This window comes from Euleptes europaea, chromosome 13 (assembly GCF_029931775.1).
Source record: "Euleptes europaea isolate rEulEur1 chromosome 13, rEulEur1.hap1, whole genome shotgun sequence".
Classification (NCBI taxonomy): Eukaryota; Metazoa; Chordata; class Lepidosauria; order Squamata; family Sphaerodactylidae; genus Euleptes; species Euleptes europaea.
In genome coordinates this window covers 20248717-20265948 of record NC_079324.1, presented here as the reverse complement: position 1 = coordinate 20265948, position 17232 = coordinate 20248717, and the positions used below count along the sequence as shown (strand labels likewise).

The 17232-nt window shown below is 49.6% G+C and overlaps 1 protein-coding gene across 1 annotated transcript in view; it reads right to left on the bottom strand.

Annotated features, from left to right (window-relative positions):
- Window positions 1-5080: 5080 nt before the first annotated feature.
- The window catches only part of BCORL1 (BCL6 corepressor like 1), a 28180-nt gene continuing 16028 nt past the window's right edge, over window positions 5081-17232 (bottom strand). Inside the window, exons 7-13 of the mRNA XM_056859670.1 lie at window positions 15707-15924; window positions 14461-14664; window positions 12084-12250; window positions 9840-9985; window positions 8923-9003; window positions 7104-7257; window positions 5081-5456 (exon numbers count right to left, since the gene is read on the bottom strand). Of these exons, the coding sequence (XP_056715648.1) occupies window positions 5174-5456; window positions 7104-7257; window positions 8923-9003; window positions 9840-9985; window positions 12084-12250; window positions 14461-14664; window positions 15707-15924 (1253 nt within the window). The 3' untranslated portion in view covers window positions 5081-5173. The remainder of the gene's footprint in view (window positions 5457-7103; window positions 7258-8922; window positions 9004-9839; window positions 9986-12083; window positions 12251-14460; window positions 14665-15706; window positions 15925-17232) is intronic.

Genomic DNA, 17232 nt, shown 5'->3' with positions numbered 1-17232 from the left:
GGGGTGGGTGGGCGTCTGCTGCAGGCAGCGTTAGCACTTCTAGCTGCGTGCCTCCCTGCCACCACCGTGTATGAATATGCGTGAATGTTTGTAGTGGCCCAGAGTTCTTTGCACCATGAATAAAGCCCGATTAACATTCTAAAGTCAAATGACGGTCTGTGAGAGCTGGTTTGCAGCCTTTCTTACGTTGGATCTGGGCAGCGTGAGGGTTAGGGCTGGGTAGTTGGGTGTTTGGCGAGTGAAGCAGCAAAAGACTTTCCAGCCCCATTCCTCTGCTTGCCGGCTCGTAAGCAGGCCATACATACCCTTTCTCCCTTCGGTGCTTTCCTCTGCAGCAACAAGGACCACACTGGCTTGGCTTGCTGCTTACAGATTCCTCAGCAACCGTCGATGAAGCTGCTCTCTTATAGAGAACGCGAAGCAGAATGTTAAAAACGACAGCAGATGGTTTCTTGTGAAGCTGCCACTAGCTGGTGGCACGTTTTGCAAATGCAGCCTTTGTCTCAACCAACACCGTTATTTCCCTATTTGGGAAAGGGCCAGTTGGGTTCAAGGAAGCATCAAATAGCAACGCTGTGGCTCATACAAGTTGATTCCATTCACCAGTATACACTTTCGAAAGTGTATAGCGTTGCTATTTCTTTGTAGCATTATTCAACGCGTGGGCAACTGTGTTTTGTGTATCAAGGAAGCATCAGTGTGAGTATCTGCAGTAGCCATATTTGCCCTGTTGGAAGGAGATACTTGTGTAACTACAGCCTGAGAATCTGATCAGTCTGGGCCTGCTCCAAGAATCCTGGACGTCTAAAAGGCCCTTGCCCCTCCGGCTGGGGGGCAGCTATGGGTTTTGCTGCTGCTTCTTGCCCTGTTAAAACATCTGTTCCACCTCAGGGCTCCCTGCAGTGACTTCTCGCTTCCAGGTGGGAGGGGTGTGTGTGAATCAGGGCCAAAAGGAAGGCGAGAACGGTACTCCATTCTCTCAGCTGATACTGTATGCTTCTTTCATAAACACGCATGAAGCGGCCTTATATTGAATCAAACCTTCAGTCCATCAAGGTCAGTATTGCCTACTCAGACTGGCAGCACACTCCAAGGTCTCAGGCAGAGGTCTTTCACTTGGTCCTTTAAACTGGAGATGCCGGGGATTGAACCTAGGACCTTCTGCATGCCAATCAGAGGCTCTTCCACTAAGCCACAGCCCCTTTTCAATGGGAAGTCACCTCCCACACTCTTGGAAGACCTCTGTAGTTCCTACTGTTTTTACTCCTTTTGGTCAGGAAATGGGGGGGGGGGAACCAGCTCAGCTGTGGACTGCTGCACTCTGAGGATCAACATAGCTCTGTTGCTTCCTGCCTGGGCAGGAGCTGGAAAACACGAAGACAGCAAGGCCCCTTCTCATTGACAGGCTGCTTGTTAGAAAGGACCACTTCAATAAAGTTATAAGGATCCTTGCAGATGCACCGAGTTAGCTAACACCTGGACCAGCATAAGGGGCTCAACGTTAGCTGGCATCTGCTACACCCCTCCCCATCACCAACGACCCTGAATACTCATAGATGAGCTGTGGCTCAGCGGTAGAGCATCTGCTTGGCACACATAAGGTCCCAGGTTCAATCCCCGGCCTCTTCAGTTCAAGGGACTAGGCTGGTAGGTGATGTGAAAGACCTCTGCCTGAGACCCTGGAGAGCCGCTGCCAGTCTGAGTAGACAATACTGACTAAGATGGACTAAGGGTCTGATTCAGTAGAAGGCAGCTTTGTGTGTTCAGGTGTACCCCCCCCCCCCAAATCTGTATTACAGCATTTTGGAATACTAATAATTTGCTGGCGATAGCAGGGGAGGATGCTTTGGTGCGTCTATCTATTCCAGGGTCAACTGCTGTTTGTGGGGAAAGTTTGAAGGCCTGGACACCCTCCACTCGCTCAGCTTTATTTGGCGGTGTGTGCAAGGAAACTGTGTTCTGGTTTTTAGCTCAGCAGCACTCCCAAAACTAAACGTGAGGTTTACATCCATAAACAAGCACCCTCAATGCTTTCTCCTCCAGAGGGGGGCACACACTTCCCTCCCACAGCATGGTTCACCACTGCTTGTTACAATACCCACCCAATGCCAGTCAAGGCTGAAGTCCCCTATAGGATTTGCCTATTTGTGAATCCGGAGGCCAGAACATCAGAGCCAGTGTGGTGTAGTGGTTACAGGAGCTGTACACTAATCTGGAGAACCAGGCTGGATTCCCCGCTTCTCCACATGAGCAGTGGAATCTTATCTGGAGAACCAGGTTGGATTCCCCGCTCCTCCACATGAAGCCTGCTGGGTAACCTTGGGCCAGTCACGTTCCTTTCAGCACTCTCAGCTCCGCCTATTTCACAAGGTGCCTCTTGTGCAGGGGGGATGGGGAGAGGCGATTGTAAGCTGCTTTGAGACTCCTTAAAGGAAGAGAAAAGCGGGGTATAAAAAACAACTCTGATCTGGAGAACCAGGTTTGATTCCCCTCTCCTCATGAGCAGCGGTGGCTAATCTGGTGAACTGGATTTGTTTCCCCGCTCCTACACATGAAGCCAGCTGGGTGACCTTGGGCTAGTCACAGCTCTCTCTGAACTCTCTCAGCCCCACCTACCTTACAGGGTGTCTGTTGTGGGGAGGGGAAGGGGATTGTAACCCGGTTTGATTCTTCCTTAAATGGTAGAGAAGAGCATAAAAACCAATTCTTCTCCACTAAGAGACAAGACTCTGTTCCACCAGTCTTTGGTAACAGAGGTCAAACCAAAAATGGGGGCGAGGGGGGAGATTGTACAAGGTAGCAACCGGCCCCTGTCTTACAGGGCCAGCCAAATAAGCTTCAGAGAGCCCTGCAGCGCATGAAGGGGGAGTAAGATGGGAAAGGTCACCATGAGATATGGAAAGGCACGCTGATACCTCATTTGCTGCTCAGCTGGTTAGAACGCTGCTGGTTCTTCATCACTGCAGTCCTCAGTGAGGTCCATTGAGCCAAGGGCCACGCTAGACGTGACACCGTAGATCTCCCAAGTTGTTTTAAAACACAAGCAGCAACAGAGAGATTCTTTGTTTTTAAACAAAATATTTCCACTATGCTGTTTTCTTAACAACTGCCTTCCAAAAATAGCTGCTTTGCCCCACAAGGAGAAACTTAGTCATGGGCATGAAAGTCAAGGTCAAAAAAAGAGCACAGGGCAAAGGGTGAGCCCCCCCTGAATTAGGCTCCCTGCAAGTGTTTCAGAAGTTTAAAAGAAAAGGTTGTTTTGTGGCTCTCCGTCTGCTACGGCTTTCTGACTAGCCAGCCAAATCTTCCCCCTGCCACAAGCTGTTTGGCCGGCGGCTCTTCTCCTGGCATGAGGCTGATGGGTTGGGTGGGGGCAGGAGAGCAGGGAGGGACAAGCAGCTGAGGCCCGGTAGGATTTGCCCTTTAAGATTCCACCAGACAGGTGCTGCCCTATTGTTCTTTAAGAAGAAGGTAAAGATTAGAGGTTGAATGGCAGTAAGCGAGCAATGGCGCTCAGCAGGCTCACTGCTTGGTCAGCAGTTCGGGGGTGACGTCACAAATCCTTCCTGGCAGCCCCAGTGGGCTAAGACTGAAAGCCCAAGCCCAGACAAAATGCACAGGGGACCTGTCCTTGTTGATCACACGAACCCGTGAAGCTGCCTTGTACTGAATCAGACCCTTGGTCCATCAAAGTTGGTACTGCCCACCCAGACCAGCAGCAGCTCTCCAGGGTCTTTTGAATCTGCCTGATCCCTTTAACTGGAGATGCCAGGGATTGAACCTGGGACCTTCTGCATGCCAAGCAGATGCTCTACCACTGAGCCACAGCACCTTCCCTATTGATGGATACAATAGGTTTTAAAACCCTAACTGGATAACAAAAGCGGTGGAGGAGGCAGCCCCCCACCCCACCCAATCACTCATTTTTCTGCCTTGGTCCTCCTATGGGCCTTCCCATCCACAAAGCACCAGGAACCAAAGACGAGGCAGGAGACAGGAGCCCTGATGCAGGTTTTTTCTGTACATAAGTGTTTTGGACACCACAGCCTGTTGCTTAAGAATAAAACAAAAATCAGAAAAAAACAGCAGCCAGAACACATACCCCAAAGGCCAGAAAAGCCTTGGCGTAAAAGAGAGAGAGAGAGAGAGAGAGAAAACGCTGTCTGCTTTGTCCAAGATGGGAGCGGGAAGAGGCAGCCAGCTTGGAGGGGTGGGTGAGGCGGGGCAGGCGACACAGCTCCCCGAGTGGGAAGGGGAAAGAGGGGGGAGAAAAAACACAACACAAATGAAGAAAATTTAACACCCCACCTTCCCCACCCTGCAGCGCAGGGGAGAGCCAGAAAGCCGATTGTCCAGTCCTTGTTAGCACCTGTACAATAAAACTGTACCATCTACACCCCCCCACCTCACCCCTCCTGCTGGTGGGTGCTCCCCCCGGCCCCCACCGTCTTGCCACCTGAACAGATTAAACAAAGGGGAAGGTAAAAGCACGGGGCGGAGGGGAGGCAGCAAAGGAGATAGCTGAGAACACCCAGATGCCTTTGGCTCTGCATTCAACTCAGTCTCTGGTTGCCTCTCCAGTGTGGAAGGCTTGAAACTCCAGAGCCAAAATAGAAATCTCACAAACAGGCCGAGGGAGGAAGAAACACACCCAACCGGAACCTGGGTGGCCTTAAAACTGAAAGGAGAGAGAAGCCATGGGGGTAGGGGCCTCCTCACTGCCCGGGGGGGGGGGGGCTGGGGAGGAGGGAAGCAGCGGCCCAGTCCCTCAGCACATCCCAACCAGGGCGGGCGGCTGTAGGAAGGGCCTCCCCCCTCTTTCCCAAGGATCACAGTGATGCAGAATGAGCAGGAACAAAGGAACACCACAAATTAAATACTAATTAAATAAATACTCTGGAAGAGCTTCAGGGGGGGGAGGCAGGAGGGCGGAGAGAGATGCGGTTCCACAGAGAGGTTTCGAAGCCACTAAGGGTGGCGCGGCGGGTCCACGAGCGGGGGTAGTCCGGGGCGAGGGAAGAGGCAGCTTCTGACCCCCCCCTTGCAGGCGGGGGTGGCGAGCACCTGCTGGAGGGGCCCTGTGGTCGGCCGTGAGAAGGCGGCTTCTCGTTGGTCCGTTATATTTATTGCCTCGCAAAGTAGTCCGACGGCGGGAGGGCGGGCCTGGGCCCCGTCAGCTGCTCCAGGCCTCGAATGCCACCTCCGAGCCCAGCAGCCGGACCAGCTCCGCCTCGTAGCGTACCAGCTCCACCGTCTCTCCGGCGCCTGGGGCCGAGGGGGGCGCCATGTGCTCCTGGATCTCTTCCGCGGCCAGCACTTGGCTCGACGCCACCTGGTGCTGGAACTCCGCCTTGGGCAGGGTGGTCACCTCGAAGTGCGGGAAGCGCGCCTGGAAGATCCGGGACGAGAGCTTGAGGCGCTTCAGCACGTCGGAGAAGAGGAACCAGTTGCAGGGGCTGGCGGAGAGACGAAGAGGCAGGGCAGGGTCAGGAGGTGTTGTTTGGGCCCCTGGGTCTCCCCCATCTCATCACCCCCCCACACTGAGTTTCTAAAGGAGGAATGCCAGGGCAGAAGTTGCATCCCCTGCCCTGAGTGGAGAGCCAGCATGGTGTAGTGGTTAAGAGTGGTGGTTTGGAGCGGTGGACTCTGATCTGGAGAACCGGGTTTGATTCCCCACTCCACATGAGTGGCGGAGGCTAATCTGGTGAACTGGATTTGTTTCCCCACTCTTACACGTGAAGCCAGCTGGGTGACCTTGGGCTAGTCACAGCTCTTAGAGCTCTCTCATCCCCACCTACCTCACAGGGAGTGTTGTGGGGAGGGGAAGGTGATTGTAAGCTGGTTTGATTCTGCCTTAAGTGGTAGAGAAAGTCGGCATATAAAAAAACAACTCCCCTTCTTCTCTTCAAAAACCTGCCCTTCAAGAGGATTCCATAGCGAGAAATCTATGCTGCATGTGTTCAGAAACGTTCCTAGTACTGCAGCTGAAAATGTGCTGAAGGGCACAGCCCCGAGTCCAATCCCCTTCCTTCTCGTTACCGCTCGGCTGGCGTCACACCCAGGGCTGTGACTGCACGCTGAGCAGAATGCCGCTTCCTGATCTCTCTCCTTTTTTTAGCATCAAGTTTCTCACCCTCATAGATGTGTGGTACATGCTCGAAAAGCACTCTGGTCGGTGTCTACTGCAACCCTAGAAGCTGCGCACACAAAAGCATGTGGCAGCAGGACTTCAGTGCTTAGCTCCTTTTCGCCGGCTTCTCCGCCCCCTCCCGCCTCCCCCAAGCATGGATACTAAAAGCGGAATAAATGATGAAGAGTGGATCAATACAGTCCTCTGTATCGTTGTTTAGGTCACTGAGTTTGGATTTTTTTGTACAAGGAGTGTTCTGCCACTGATTTCCCCGCCCCCATCCCTTCTCAGGCTTTTCTGAAGAACAGTTGGTTTTTATATGCCAACTTTCTCTACCTTTTAAGGGGAATCAAACCGGCTTACAACCTCCTTCCCTTCCTCTCCCCATGGCCTTGTGAGGTCGGTGGGGCTGAGAACTGTGACTGGCCCAAGGTCACCCGGCAGGTTTCATGTGCAGGAGTGGGGAAAACAACCCAGTTCCCCAGATTAGAGTCCACCACTCTTAACCACTACACCGTGCTGGCTCTGAATGTCCTCCAAAATGTAGAATTGCCGCCTCCTCCTTCCTCTCTTCTTCTTTTTGGAATCACTTTTGTCCTGGCTTGGGGGACCTGCCACAGGCCGCAAAGGGTTGTCTGAACACCCCTTCCCCTTCTCAAGCAGCTGGCGAGACCCTGCGCAGGCCCTGCCGAGGCCCAGCAAGGCAGCTGCTTGACTCCGTAAGCGAATGCCGGTTTCCTCTCCCCCCCCTCCCCCAATTGCTCTCAAAGCTGTTTTTCGCTCTTTGTGTCTAATTGGTTTGGCCTTCTGTCCCTGCTGGTAACTGCCAGGCCCACCATCCAATTAAAACTGCCCTTCCTCTGCACGCGGGGCTCACTCTGCAGGCTCGTCTTCTCCCAGGCAGCGGAGGTGTAAGAAACAGGCCCTGCTCTCCCAAACCCTCCTCTGCCGAGGGGGGGACCCAGCCACTCACCCCCGGGAGACGGAGACCTGCAGGTTGTAGCAGGGGAGCAGCTGATGGTCGGAGAACTCGAACATGAAGCGGTCCGACTCCTGCTCGTCCTCCTCCTGATCCGAGCTCCCGGGTGGGTTGAGCAAAAGGTCACAGCCGATCTCGTCTTTCTCCTCTGAAATGAGGAATACGGGGAAAGGGGGTGCATGAGAGACGCCAAGCTCTTTTGCTGGTGCAGCGAGTTCCGTACCTGGCCTCGCTCCCTCACCCCCTCTGTACCCGACTCGCTCTCCACCAGTTCCTGTAGCAACCTGACCAAGGGGATGCAAGGGAGGCCCAGTGCAGAGAAAGCCGGTAACGGGCTAAAATTCTCACGTGCATGCCCAGAAACCATAGGCAGGGCTTTGTGAAAACCCCGTTCAGCTGCTCCTCTGGCCTCTGAAACAGCAGGAGATGGGCAGCTCACGTGCTTGCCTTAAGCATCTCTTCTTCAAGGGGGGGGGGCGGGGAGCAGAAGCAACTAATCCTTATGGATGTGTGTTGGGGAGTGTGTGGGCAATGTGTCTCAGGAGCTAGAGAAACAGGTGAATAAGATTTCCAGTGCTAAACAAAGTGTGTTTGTGTGTGTGAGTGAGAAAGAAAGAAAAGCAGAACCTGGAGAATAACTTCTGTCCGATGTCAAGCCTGAAGCAACTGCCTTAGTTGCAAAATTTTTGGTAATGTTACTGAGACGGGGATCTTTGAAGCCTGCCTAATATTTCAAGTTGCTGCTGTGATGTGGTTTATCTAGAGACTGGACAATGATCATGATTATCATTGTTTATTATATCACAGTCTGGCTGGCTGGTTAGATTATTTTAATCCTTTATTTTAACCTTTAATCCCAAAATATGGTACATTTTATATATTTCATACTTAATTGTATTGTATACTCTGTAGGGGCCCTGGTTTGTTCATCAGGGATTTATGTGATCTGTTTTCGATCGTGAGAATCTGTATAAGCTGTCTTTTGTACTATGCCTATTAAAGGTTATTGAATTGAATTGAGAATAATTTATGCAAAATGTGAGAAACAATGCACAGACTTCTCAGTTTGAATATACGGGTCACGGAATTTGGTTTTCCTTGGAGAAACAGTTGGATCGTCTCGGTGTGTTGCATGTCATTTTTCTCTCACATGCACACATAGGCGTGGCCATATATTGCCTTGCTCTGGGCCTGACTGCACATCGTCCAGTATGGGAAAAGATCAGCTTCCTAGCATGGGGCATTGCGAAGATTGAAAAACTGAGCTACGAATCAGGAAGGCCCCAGTTCAAACTTTGCCTCTTCCGTGATCTCACTAGGTGACTTCAGGCAAACCTTGCCTTCTCAGCCTCAGTCCCCAGCTGTAACATGGGGTGGTGATGGTTTATCTCAGTCCTATCTTACAGGGTTGTTGTACAGCTAGCAAGACAATGTACGGGAAGAGCTTGGAACACTGGAAGGAGTTATACAAAACTTTTATTATAGGTGCCTCAGCCTAAGGAGGGGGGGCTTCCTGCTCCCCAAAGCATTAACCCCCTCACTTCCTTTGGCACAGGAGCAATAGATCCTTTCTCACAGTGGGAAAGGCCTGAAGTCTGCAGCGAGAAATGCCAAGGCTCACCCATTCCCCACATACCCCCCTCTCTGCACCCACTTTCCCATTCCAGTGCACAAAAATGCCTTTCCATTGCAGGAGCGAGACCTCTCATGGGCGAGCCCAGACCCAAACCTTTTATGACTTGGAAACAGCGAGCATCCCTTGTGCCTTCCCTTTCCCAGACAGCAGAACAGAAAACCCATCAGCTCCACTTACCCAGTACAGCGCTACTATAGAACTCCCAGGCTGTTTGGGGGTCGTCGTCATCATCTCGCCCCTGCAGGTCCGAGAGGTAATCTGCAAGAGGGAAATGGAACGAGTTAAGAGGCGGATCGCTCTGTTCTGGGGCACACGGGTAACTTTCCCGGGGAGTCTGTGAAAAACACCCGGATGGCAAATGCGCATTGATTCTGCAGGCCTGGTCTCATGGGGGGCAAGAACTGGCAACAATCCTACATCCCGCTCACTGATCCAATCCTCTAAACCCCATGTTTTTCGGAGTGTACCCCCCCACGAAGGAATCCATCAAAAGGCCTTCCTCTCGGAGAAAAAATGGCAACGCTGGGATTGGCTCTTAGAGGTTTCATATCTCAATCTACCAGGTGGGGGGGGGAAAGGGGTGGGGCCAGGCAGCATCTTAATTATAGAGCACAGCTTGCAAAAGGCTCCAGCTGACAGTTCTCAGGTAGAAAGCGGTAGGGAAGACCCGTCTGTGCTTGAAACCCTATGGAGTCCACCAACTACCTCTTAACAACTGCTAAATAGACCCAGGCAGTTCCCACAAATTAAAAAAAAGATGCCAGATTGAGGGGACATGGCTCACTGGTAGAGAACGAGCAACGCAACACAGATGGTCTCGGGTTCAGTGCGTGGCCCCACCGGGTCAAGAGTCTTAGGCAGACGACGTTTCTGCCCGAGGCCCTGGAAAGCCACAAGGCAAGGTCATCGATGTTCTCTTGCACACAAAGGGTGCAATTCCCCTGCAAAAGCCACCATGGATTTTTCCCCCCAGTATGGCCGTGCACTTCCCTAAGAAATTAGGACGTCAGAACCTAAGAAAGGCCATGCTGGATCAGACCAAGGTCCATCAAGTCCAGCAGTCTGTTCACACAGTGGCCAACCAGGACAATTACCATGAAGGAAGTTTTTCATCCCCTCGCTGCTGGCCAGCTTCAAGGCCGTCTGCCCTGAATAGGTGGCCAGGGTGGGGTCAGCACCATAAGAAAGCAGGAGCCACATGGTCTCCAGGTTGTCATTTGCCGCAGCGTCATGAACCGGCCTGTCGAGAGATGAGAGTGTGACACAGATTTCATAGAATCAGGACAGTTGTCAGAAATGTTATAATCTTTCTTTTTCTTTCTTGATACCCCTTTTCTTCCCAGTGCAGTTTATACCACTGTTCTCCCCTCCTCCATTTTATCCTCTCTACAACCACCCTGCAAGGTAGATTATGTTGAGAGAGAGAGTGACAAGCCCAAGGTCATCCAGTGAATATCCATGGCAGAGAAGGAATTTGAACCCAGATCCCAGCCTGACCCACTGGTTCTCTGTTGAGGTACAATGCCGAACAGCCAGATCGTTTAAAAAAAATCTGTCTAAAATGATTTTATCACATTAAATATGAACTCGACGCTTGTGGGACAGAATGCTGGAAGACAGGAGCAGCTTTACTTGTTAGGCAGCCATTGGGTAGAATTCCCCACCCCCACCCCGGCACACTTTCTGTTGTATTTCCACAAGAGTTGCAGATGTATTTTCTTTAACAAAAGATGAAAATCCAGAGAAGGGGCCCACGTGGACCAGCCTATGGCTCCCAAAAGGGCAGGACTGCTTACCCTCCCTGGACTGCCCACACTCCCCAAGGCAAAAGCACCAGGACAAAACCATGAACCTTTTTTATAGTGGATACTTCATTGGATTGGATTCAAAGTAGCACAAGCAGAGCTCTGCGTGAGGAATGGAATTTGCCCGTCTCCCCTTCCTAGCGCAGCTTATTTTGAACCCCCCTCCCCAAATGCTGCCCCTGGGGAGACCAGCAGACAGCACTGAGGTGGGAAGGAAACGGTGAACGACGACTGCTAAAAGTAAAGGTTTGGATGCAAGTCATTAATAACCTGGAAAATCACAGTTTCATTCTCCTGCATTCACACAATACCGAGCACACAGAGCTTTCTCAGTTCTTCCTGCTGGCCGGACTCGCCGGTACGCTGAACATTCTCAGATGTGGAAAACTGGCCACCGCTCCTCTGTTCTCAGTAACCGAGCAACCACCATATTATTAATAAATAATATCATGAGCTGCAGGAATTTTAAAGTGCCAGGCAGGAGGAGAAGGAAGAGGAGGAGACAGCGTTCAGTGGCAAAAAGGCACGCTTGTTCATATACACTGGCCCCGAGTTCTGCTCTGCAATCTCTAGATTAAGGGTCACAGATCGGCTCGGGAGACGCTGCTCCTGAGATCTTACAGGACAACCACTGCCTGGGGTAGACTGTTCTGCACTCGATGGACCATAACTTTGACTCGCTGCAATTGTGAAGTGCCGCTCTTGTGGGACTCGACCACTCGAGGCCTCGTGCCTGAACACTACCCCATTAGGACAAAAAAAAAAGCCATGGTCATTCTATAACCCATTCCATCACAAACCCCTTTTATGAAATATGGCATGATTTCATCTCATATGCAAACCAGAAAGAAATTCAACATGCATCTCTGAACCATTTCAAAGATTATGGAAAATAAATTAAAGTTATAGTGATCCTTCCTCTTCTTTTCATTTCTAAATGTATTAACCAACTGTGCTTATTGTACTCCTTTTATACCTGTAATCAAAAGGAAAAGTTTGTGTATGTATATATGTATATATATAGGTGTGTATATATATATGTGTGTGTGCCCTGACCTGGGTGGCCCAGGCTAGCCTGATCTCGTCAGAGCTCAGAAGCTAAGCAGGGTCAGCCCTGGTTGAAATTGGATGGGAGACCACCAAGGAAGTCCAGGGTTGCTATACAGAGGAAGGCACTGGCAAACCACCTCTGTTAGTCTCTTGCCATGAAAACCCCAAAAGGGGTTGCCATAAGTCGGCTGCAACTTGGCGGCACTTTACACACACACACACACACACACATATGTGTATGTATATGTGTGTGTGTTCATTTCTAAGAATTTGCAACAAATATTAAGCCCTCAACCAGTAGTGCTATAATTATAGTTTCGCTGTTTTTTCTTTTTTTTGGTCTTGTTTGCTTTATGTACTTATGTGTTCCTGTGTTTGTGAACTGTGATTGTATTTATATCTGTTAATAAAAATATATATTTTAAAAAACCCGCTTTGCCCAAGCCCCCAGGTATGGTCTTTCCCCTCTAGGGGCTGACTTGCCTGGTGCCGTCCTGCGCACTGCAGTTCACATTTGCGCCATGCTCCAGCAAGATGTGCAGGATGTCTATCCAGCCCCGTGCGCAGGCCTCGTGCAGGGCGGTGTAGCCTGCATTGTCCTGGTGGTTGACATCGTTGTTCTCCTTCTGCAGGCAGTACATCACCACGTCCTGCAGAAGCACACAAGGGTACATAAAAAACCTCTCAGGCTGGTATCTAAAGCAGCACTCATCCATCCCCCCTGTGAGCTCTCAGGCTTCACTCAAACCACAGTTCGTTCCCCAAAAGAATTAGCTTTGGTGGTCTTCAGGCTTGCCTCCCTGCCTCTTTTTATCAGGCACAGCTTGGATAGCTAAAATGTCCTATTTCCAGAGAAACTCTAGTTTGCCAGTATGGTGCGATGACCTCTCACCTGACCATCTATGGATCTGGAAGAGGTATGTTTGATTTGCACTCTGCTAATACTCAGAGGTTAACCCTTCCCAGGCAGCCAAAAGGCTACAGATCAAGTTTTTTAGCTAGCTTTCAGACTACCTGAAAGGGGGGGGGATGGTGATTGATCTTCTAACGGGGAGTAGCCAACATGATAAGAAGTATTTGTATTTGTTTTTATCCTATGTTATTTAACTATGCAAATTTGTCTTATTTGATGGTCTATGACTGCAAATAAATTACTGATTGATTGATAAGTATTCTGCTAAACACAGGCCAAAAAGCCAAGTAGTGAATGATTCCCCCCTTCCAGAACCCTTAGACCTGAACCTTCCACCACACAGAGGTTCTGATGGTACTAAAGAGGGAATCAGTCCATTGTTTGGAGGCATGATACCAAGACAGCCTCCTTGGAGAGGGTGGTGGGGAGGGGCCTATTTTGGCTCTTCCCTGGTTGGGAGTCAGAGGCCAGGTGGTCTAGCTGAATAAAAAAAACCTGGCCAGTGTGGTGTAAAAGCGGTGGTTTGGAGCGGTGGACTCTAACCTGGAGAACTGGGTTGGTTTCCCCACACCTACACATGAAGCCAGCTGCGTGACCTTGGGCTAGTCACAGTTCTCTTAGAGCTCTCTCAGCCTCACCTACCTCACAAAGTGTCTATTGTGGGGAGAGGAAGGGAAGGAGATTGTAAGTCAGTTTGATTCTCCTTAAAAGGTAGAGAAAATCAGCATATAAAAACCAACTCTTCTTCTTCAAGTATGTGATGAAGAGGTGGGAACTGGCATCTAAGAACTTTAAGACAGTTCTACCTACCTCTCAATTTACCTTAAAGAGGGAAATAGGAATGACATTCATCCACATTTTATTTTGCTTTGCTCAGCAGACAATTTTTTTCAAAAACAGTGCAATCCTAAACAGGGTCACACTCTTCTAAATCCTCTGACTTTAATGGATTTAGAAGGGTGTAAATCTGTGTAGGATTGAACTGTAAATAATGGAGAGTTTCAAGCAATTTCTTTTTATGAATCTAGTGTTATTCTGCACCCGCTCTAACTTCACCGCCAAATGCCATGGTATAAGGAAGGTAGCCAGAAAAAGCCTGGAGTTCCTAATCTGATGAAAAGACAAAAAAAAACGATTTAATTTCCAAAGGCTCTAAACTGGCATTATCTCTACAAGCCTCTGGTGGCAGAAGGCTATCACTCTAGTCGGGGATGCTAGAACAAGGTTAGAGGTCAACTCCTCCTTAAGGTCTAGTGACTTGGAATGAAGGCAAGTGGGTAAATTCCATACCCCGGTGGCAAAAGTGCACCGCCTGCAGGGCTGTTCTGCCACAGTCGTAATGTCAAAATTGGGTAAAATGACAGTGGGTTGTTCTGTACACCAGCATGGTATAGTGGTTCAGAGTGGTGGTTTGGAGTGGTGGACTCTGATCTGGAGATCTGGTTTTGATTTCCCACTCCTCCACATGAGCGGCGGAGGCTAATCTGGTGAACTGGATTTGTTTCCCCACTCCTACACATGAAGCCAGCTGGGTGACCTTGGGCTAGTCACACTCTCTCAGCCCCACCTACCTCACAGGGTATCTGTTGTGGGGAAGGAAAGGCGATTGTAAACTGGTTTGATTCTTCCTTAAGTGGTAGAGAAAGTTGGCATATAAAAACCAACTCTTCTTCTTTTGTCTACGTTTGCAAACTTGGTTTTTAGACAAGGGAACAAACCAAAGTTCATTATTTGGCCAGATTCAAATGTCACGACAAACTGCAGCTTCTTGGGAACCAGGGTATCGTCAAATATCCAGTCACGTATAAGAAGAGGAGGGAGGGGGAGACAGTATCTAATCCTAAGGACCTCCAAGCGTCCATCTTGTAACCAACAAACCATGGTTTATTCGATGCACCTGCACTGAGCCACAGTCTCCCACCCCTTTCCCACAGAAGAGGTGCCCACCTTGTAACCGAGCCGGGCTGCCCTCTGCAGCAGCGTCTCCCCTGCGTTCTTGTTCACTATCAGACGCCGAGCTTCAGGGGGCACCGGAGGGGCTGGCGGTTCTGAGGTCTTCTCCGAGCTGTGCTGCCGTGACTTGCTGGACGGACAGGGCTCCCGGGGCTTCTTTGGAGAGCGCGTCTTGGACTGGTTCCATCGTGCCTTGGCCTGGAAAAAAACGGGCACAAAGAAATCCACCAGGGAGGGAAAACAAACACAGACATGTTCTCTCTGAATGTGTGTTTTTCTAAAGCAAAATTCTGCGTCAGCTGCTGATTTCTGCAGGCCATATGCGATATGCAAATTAAGCACCTTGGACACACTTGCTTACTTTTGTAAGTAAGAAAGGGCTGTGGTGCATTGAAGCCCTTCAACTTCGTCGGACACGTTCAATCCCTCCATCCCTGTACTAGACTGCTGACATCTCAAGGCTTAGCCCACAGGACGTCAAACCTCTTGTCCTTGGTTGTGTTTAAAATTAATCAGAGGTTCTGAAGTTGATGAACCCAGCACCCAAGAGTTCATTTTGCGTGCTGGGTCCACAAAAATAAGGGCTAAATTGCAGGTTGCATGGGAGATGTGTGATTGGGTTGCCAGATTTGTTTCTTTTTTACTTTAAAGCAGCCATGCATGGGGTGCTGGCATCCAAATGCAATTGTAAACAGCAGCAGAGGAAGAAAGGGTGTCAAGCTCCCCCCCCCCCCACACACACACCATTTTCTTCACCTAAACAGACACAGCTGATATCAGCCCTAACAGGGCAAAAAATAAAGTCACTTCACTGGAAAAAATGGGAAAAATGGTTATGGAAGAAGGTTAAACACCTCCTTAAACACACACTGTTCCAAAAGAACATACTTTATTTATTTTTTATCCTGCTTTTCTCCCCAACGAGAATTTGAAGAGGCTTATAACATGGTTCTTCTCTCCTTCATTTTATCCTCACAACAACCCTGTAGGGTTGGTTAGGCGGAGGGTGTGTAGCTGGCCCATGGTCACTGGCCGAGCTCCTATGGCAGGGATTTGAATCTGGTTTTCCCAGATCCCAGTTCAATATTCTAGCCGCTACATCATCCCCGCTCTCCCTTTGGAACGGTAAAAATAGAACCATTGAAAGATCTGTTGATGGATCACCCACATAATAAATCAGGCCCTCAAAGTTACCTAGGCACTCCTATCCATCATAGCCCACCTCACCACACTGTTGTACCTTCTCTTCGCAGATTCCAGACAAATGTTTGGTTTTGCATTTGCGTTTCCCGGACGGCTTCTCTAGCACTTCCTGGATAGGAGGCGAGTCCGGGTGATCCAAGAGGAATCCGTTGTGGAAGTCCAGATGCCCTGGAAGGGTTGGAGAAAGCCTGCTCCTCAGGCACAGCTCTGAGCCTTTGCCTGGGGTGGACCCCTTGTGCTTCCGGTACCTGAAGTCTGACAGATAAAACCAGATGAAAGGGGGGTTAGAGAGCAGAGGATTCTGGGAAATGGGGACTGATTCCTTCAAGGTGGCAGCCTAGCTTGAAACCACAGACCCAAGGAAGAACCAAACATGCAAGTCAACAAGGGGAAGACAAAAAGAGGGGTATAAAAACAGTCTTCCTGTATTAGGCAAACTGTCCTGCCTTCAGGAACTCACTCAAAACTCCCTTGGCGGAACAATCTGTTCTATTGAGGGGTGCCCCCAGGTCTATTTTGGGGAGGAAAAATGGCATGTGTGTGTGTGTGTGTGTGTGTGTGGGAGACTGTAGCTCCTCCCCTGCACCACAGTCCCGATCTGAAACAGGGCCCTGCCTTTCCGAATCAAGTTCTGTCCATCTGCAAATCCCCCATGGCGGTCATGTGTCAAACATAACATCTCGTTTGAGCCTTAGAGGATTAGTCCATCAGTATTATATTATGGGATAATTGTGCGAGTGCACATTGTCCTATTTTGGCCAAAAGACATGGATGGGACCACTGGAAAGGACCAGAAAAGAACACTCTTGGCCATTAATGCATCACTGTGGCAGTGAGTTCCACAATTTTTCCTCTTCATCATCATCACACCATCCAGGTACGCGATGCTTTACTAAGTTAACGTAAGAAAAAGAAACAGATTCCTGCCTTCTAAAGTTTACAACCTAAAATATACCATTTGCACTATAAAAACCCTCTTCCCCTGCCTCATATTATTTTTAATATATCATTTGATGGTTTTCATCAAGTGCCCCCGACATTCATTACTCATTGAAATCAACAACAGTTCATCCCTGTTACCTCTTCCAAGGGGTTCGTTAAAACACACACACACACACACACACACACACACACACACACACACGTGCATGCCCCTGGATCACTCTGTAGGGTAAACCAGCCTCAAACTCGCTGTGGCAGGAACCTTCCAAAGCATTTTTAAGTGCACATTGAAAGCTGTTTCCCTGATGCAAAGTGGCTTATGCTTTGTCAACATGATACAATAATCACACAGTAATTAATGAACAGAATGAAATAAAGAGATCACAACATCGAAATGAAAAAAAAATGGAGGTTTTGTAAGCTCTTTGTAAATGAAAGCACACCAAAACCTCTGAGCCAAAGCTGTGAAGAAGGTTCTGCTTCTAGTGGATGATTAGTCAATTACATGCATTGACTGTATATGAAACACTGTGGGCCTGATTTAACGGATGAAGATGGCATGGGGGGGGGGGGGAGAAATAAGAAGACTGACCTGCCAGCTGCTGTCCCGGAAGTCATGTT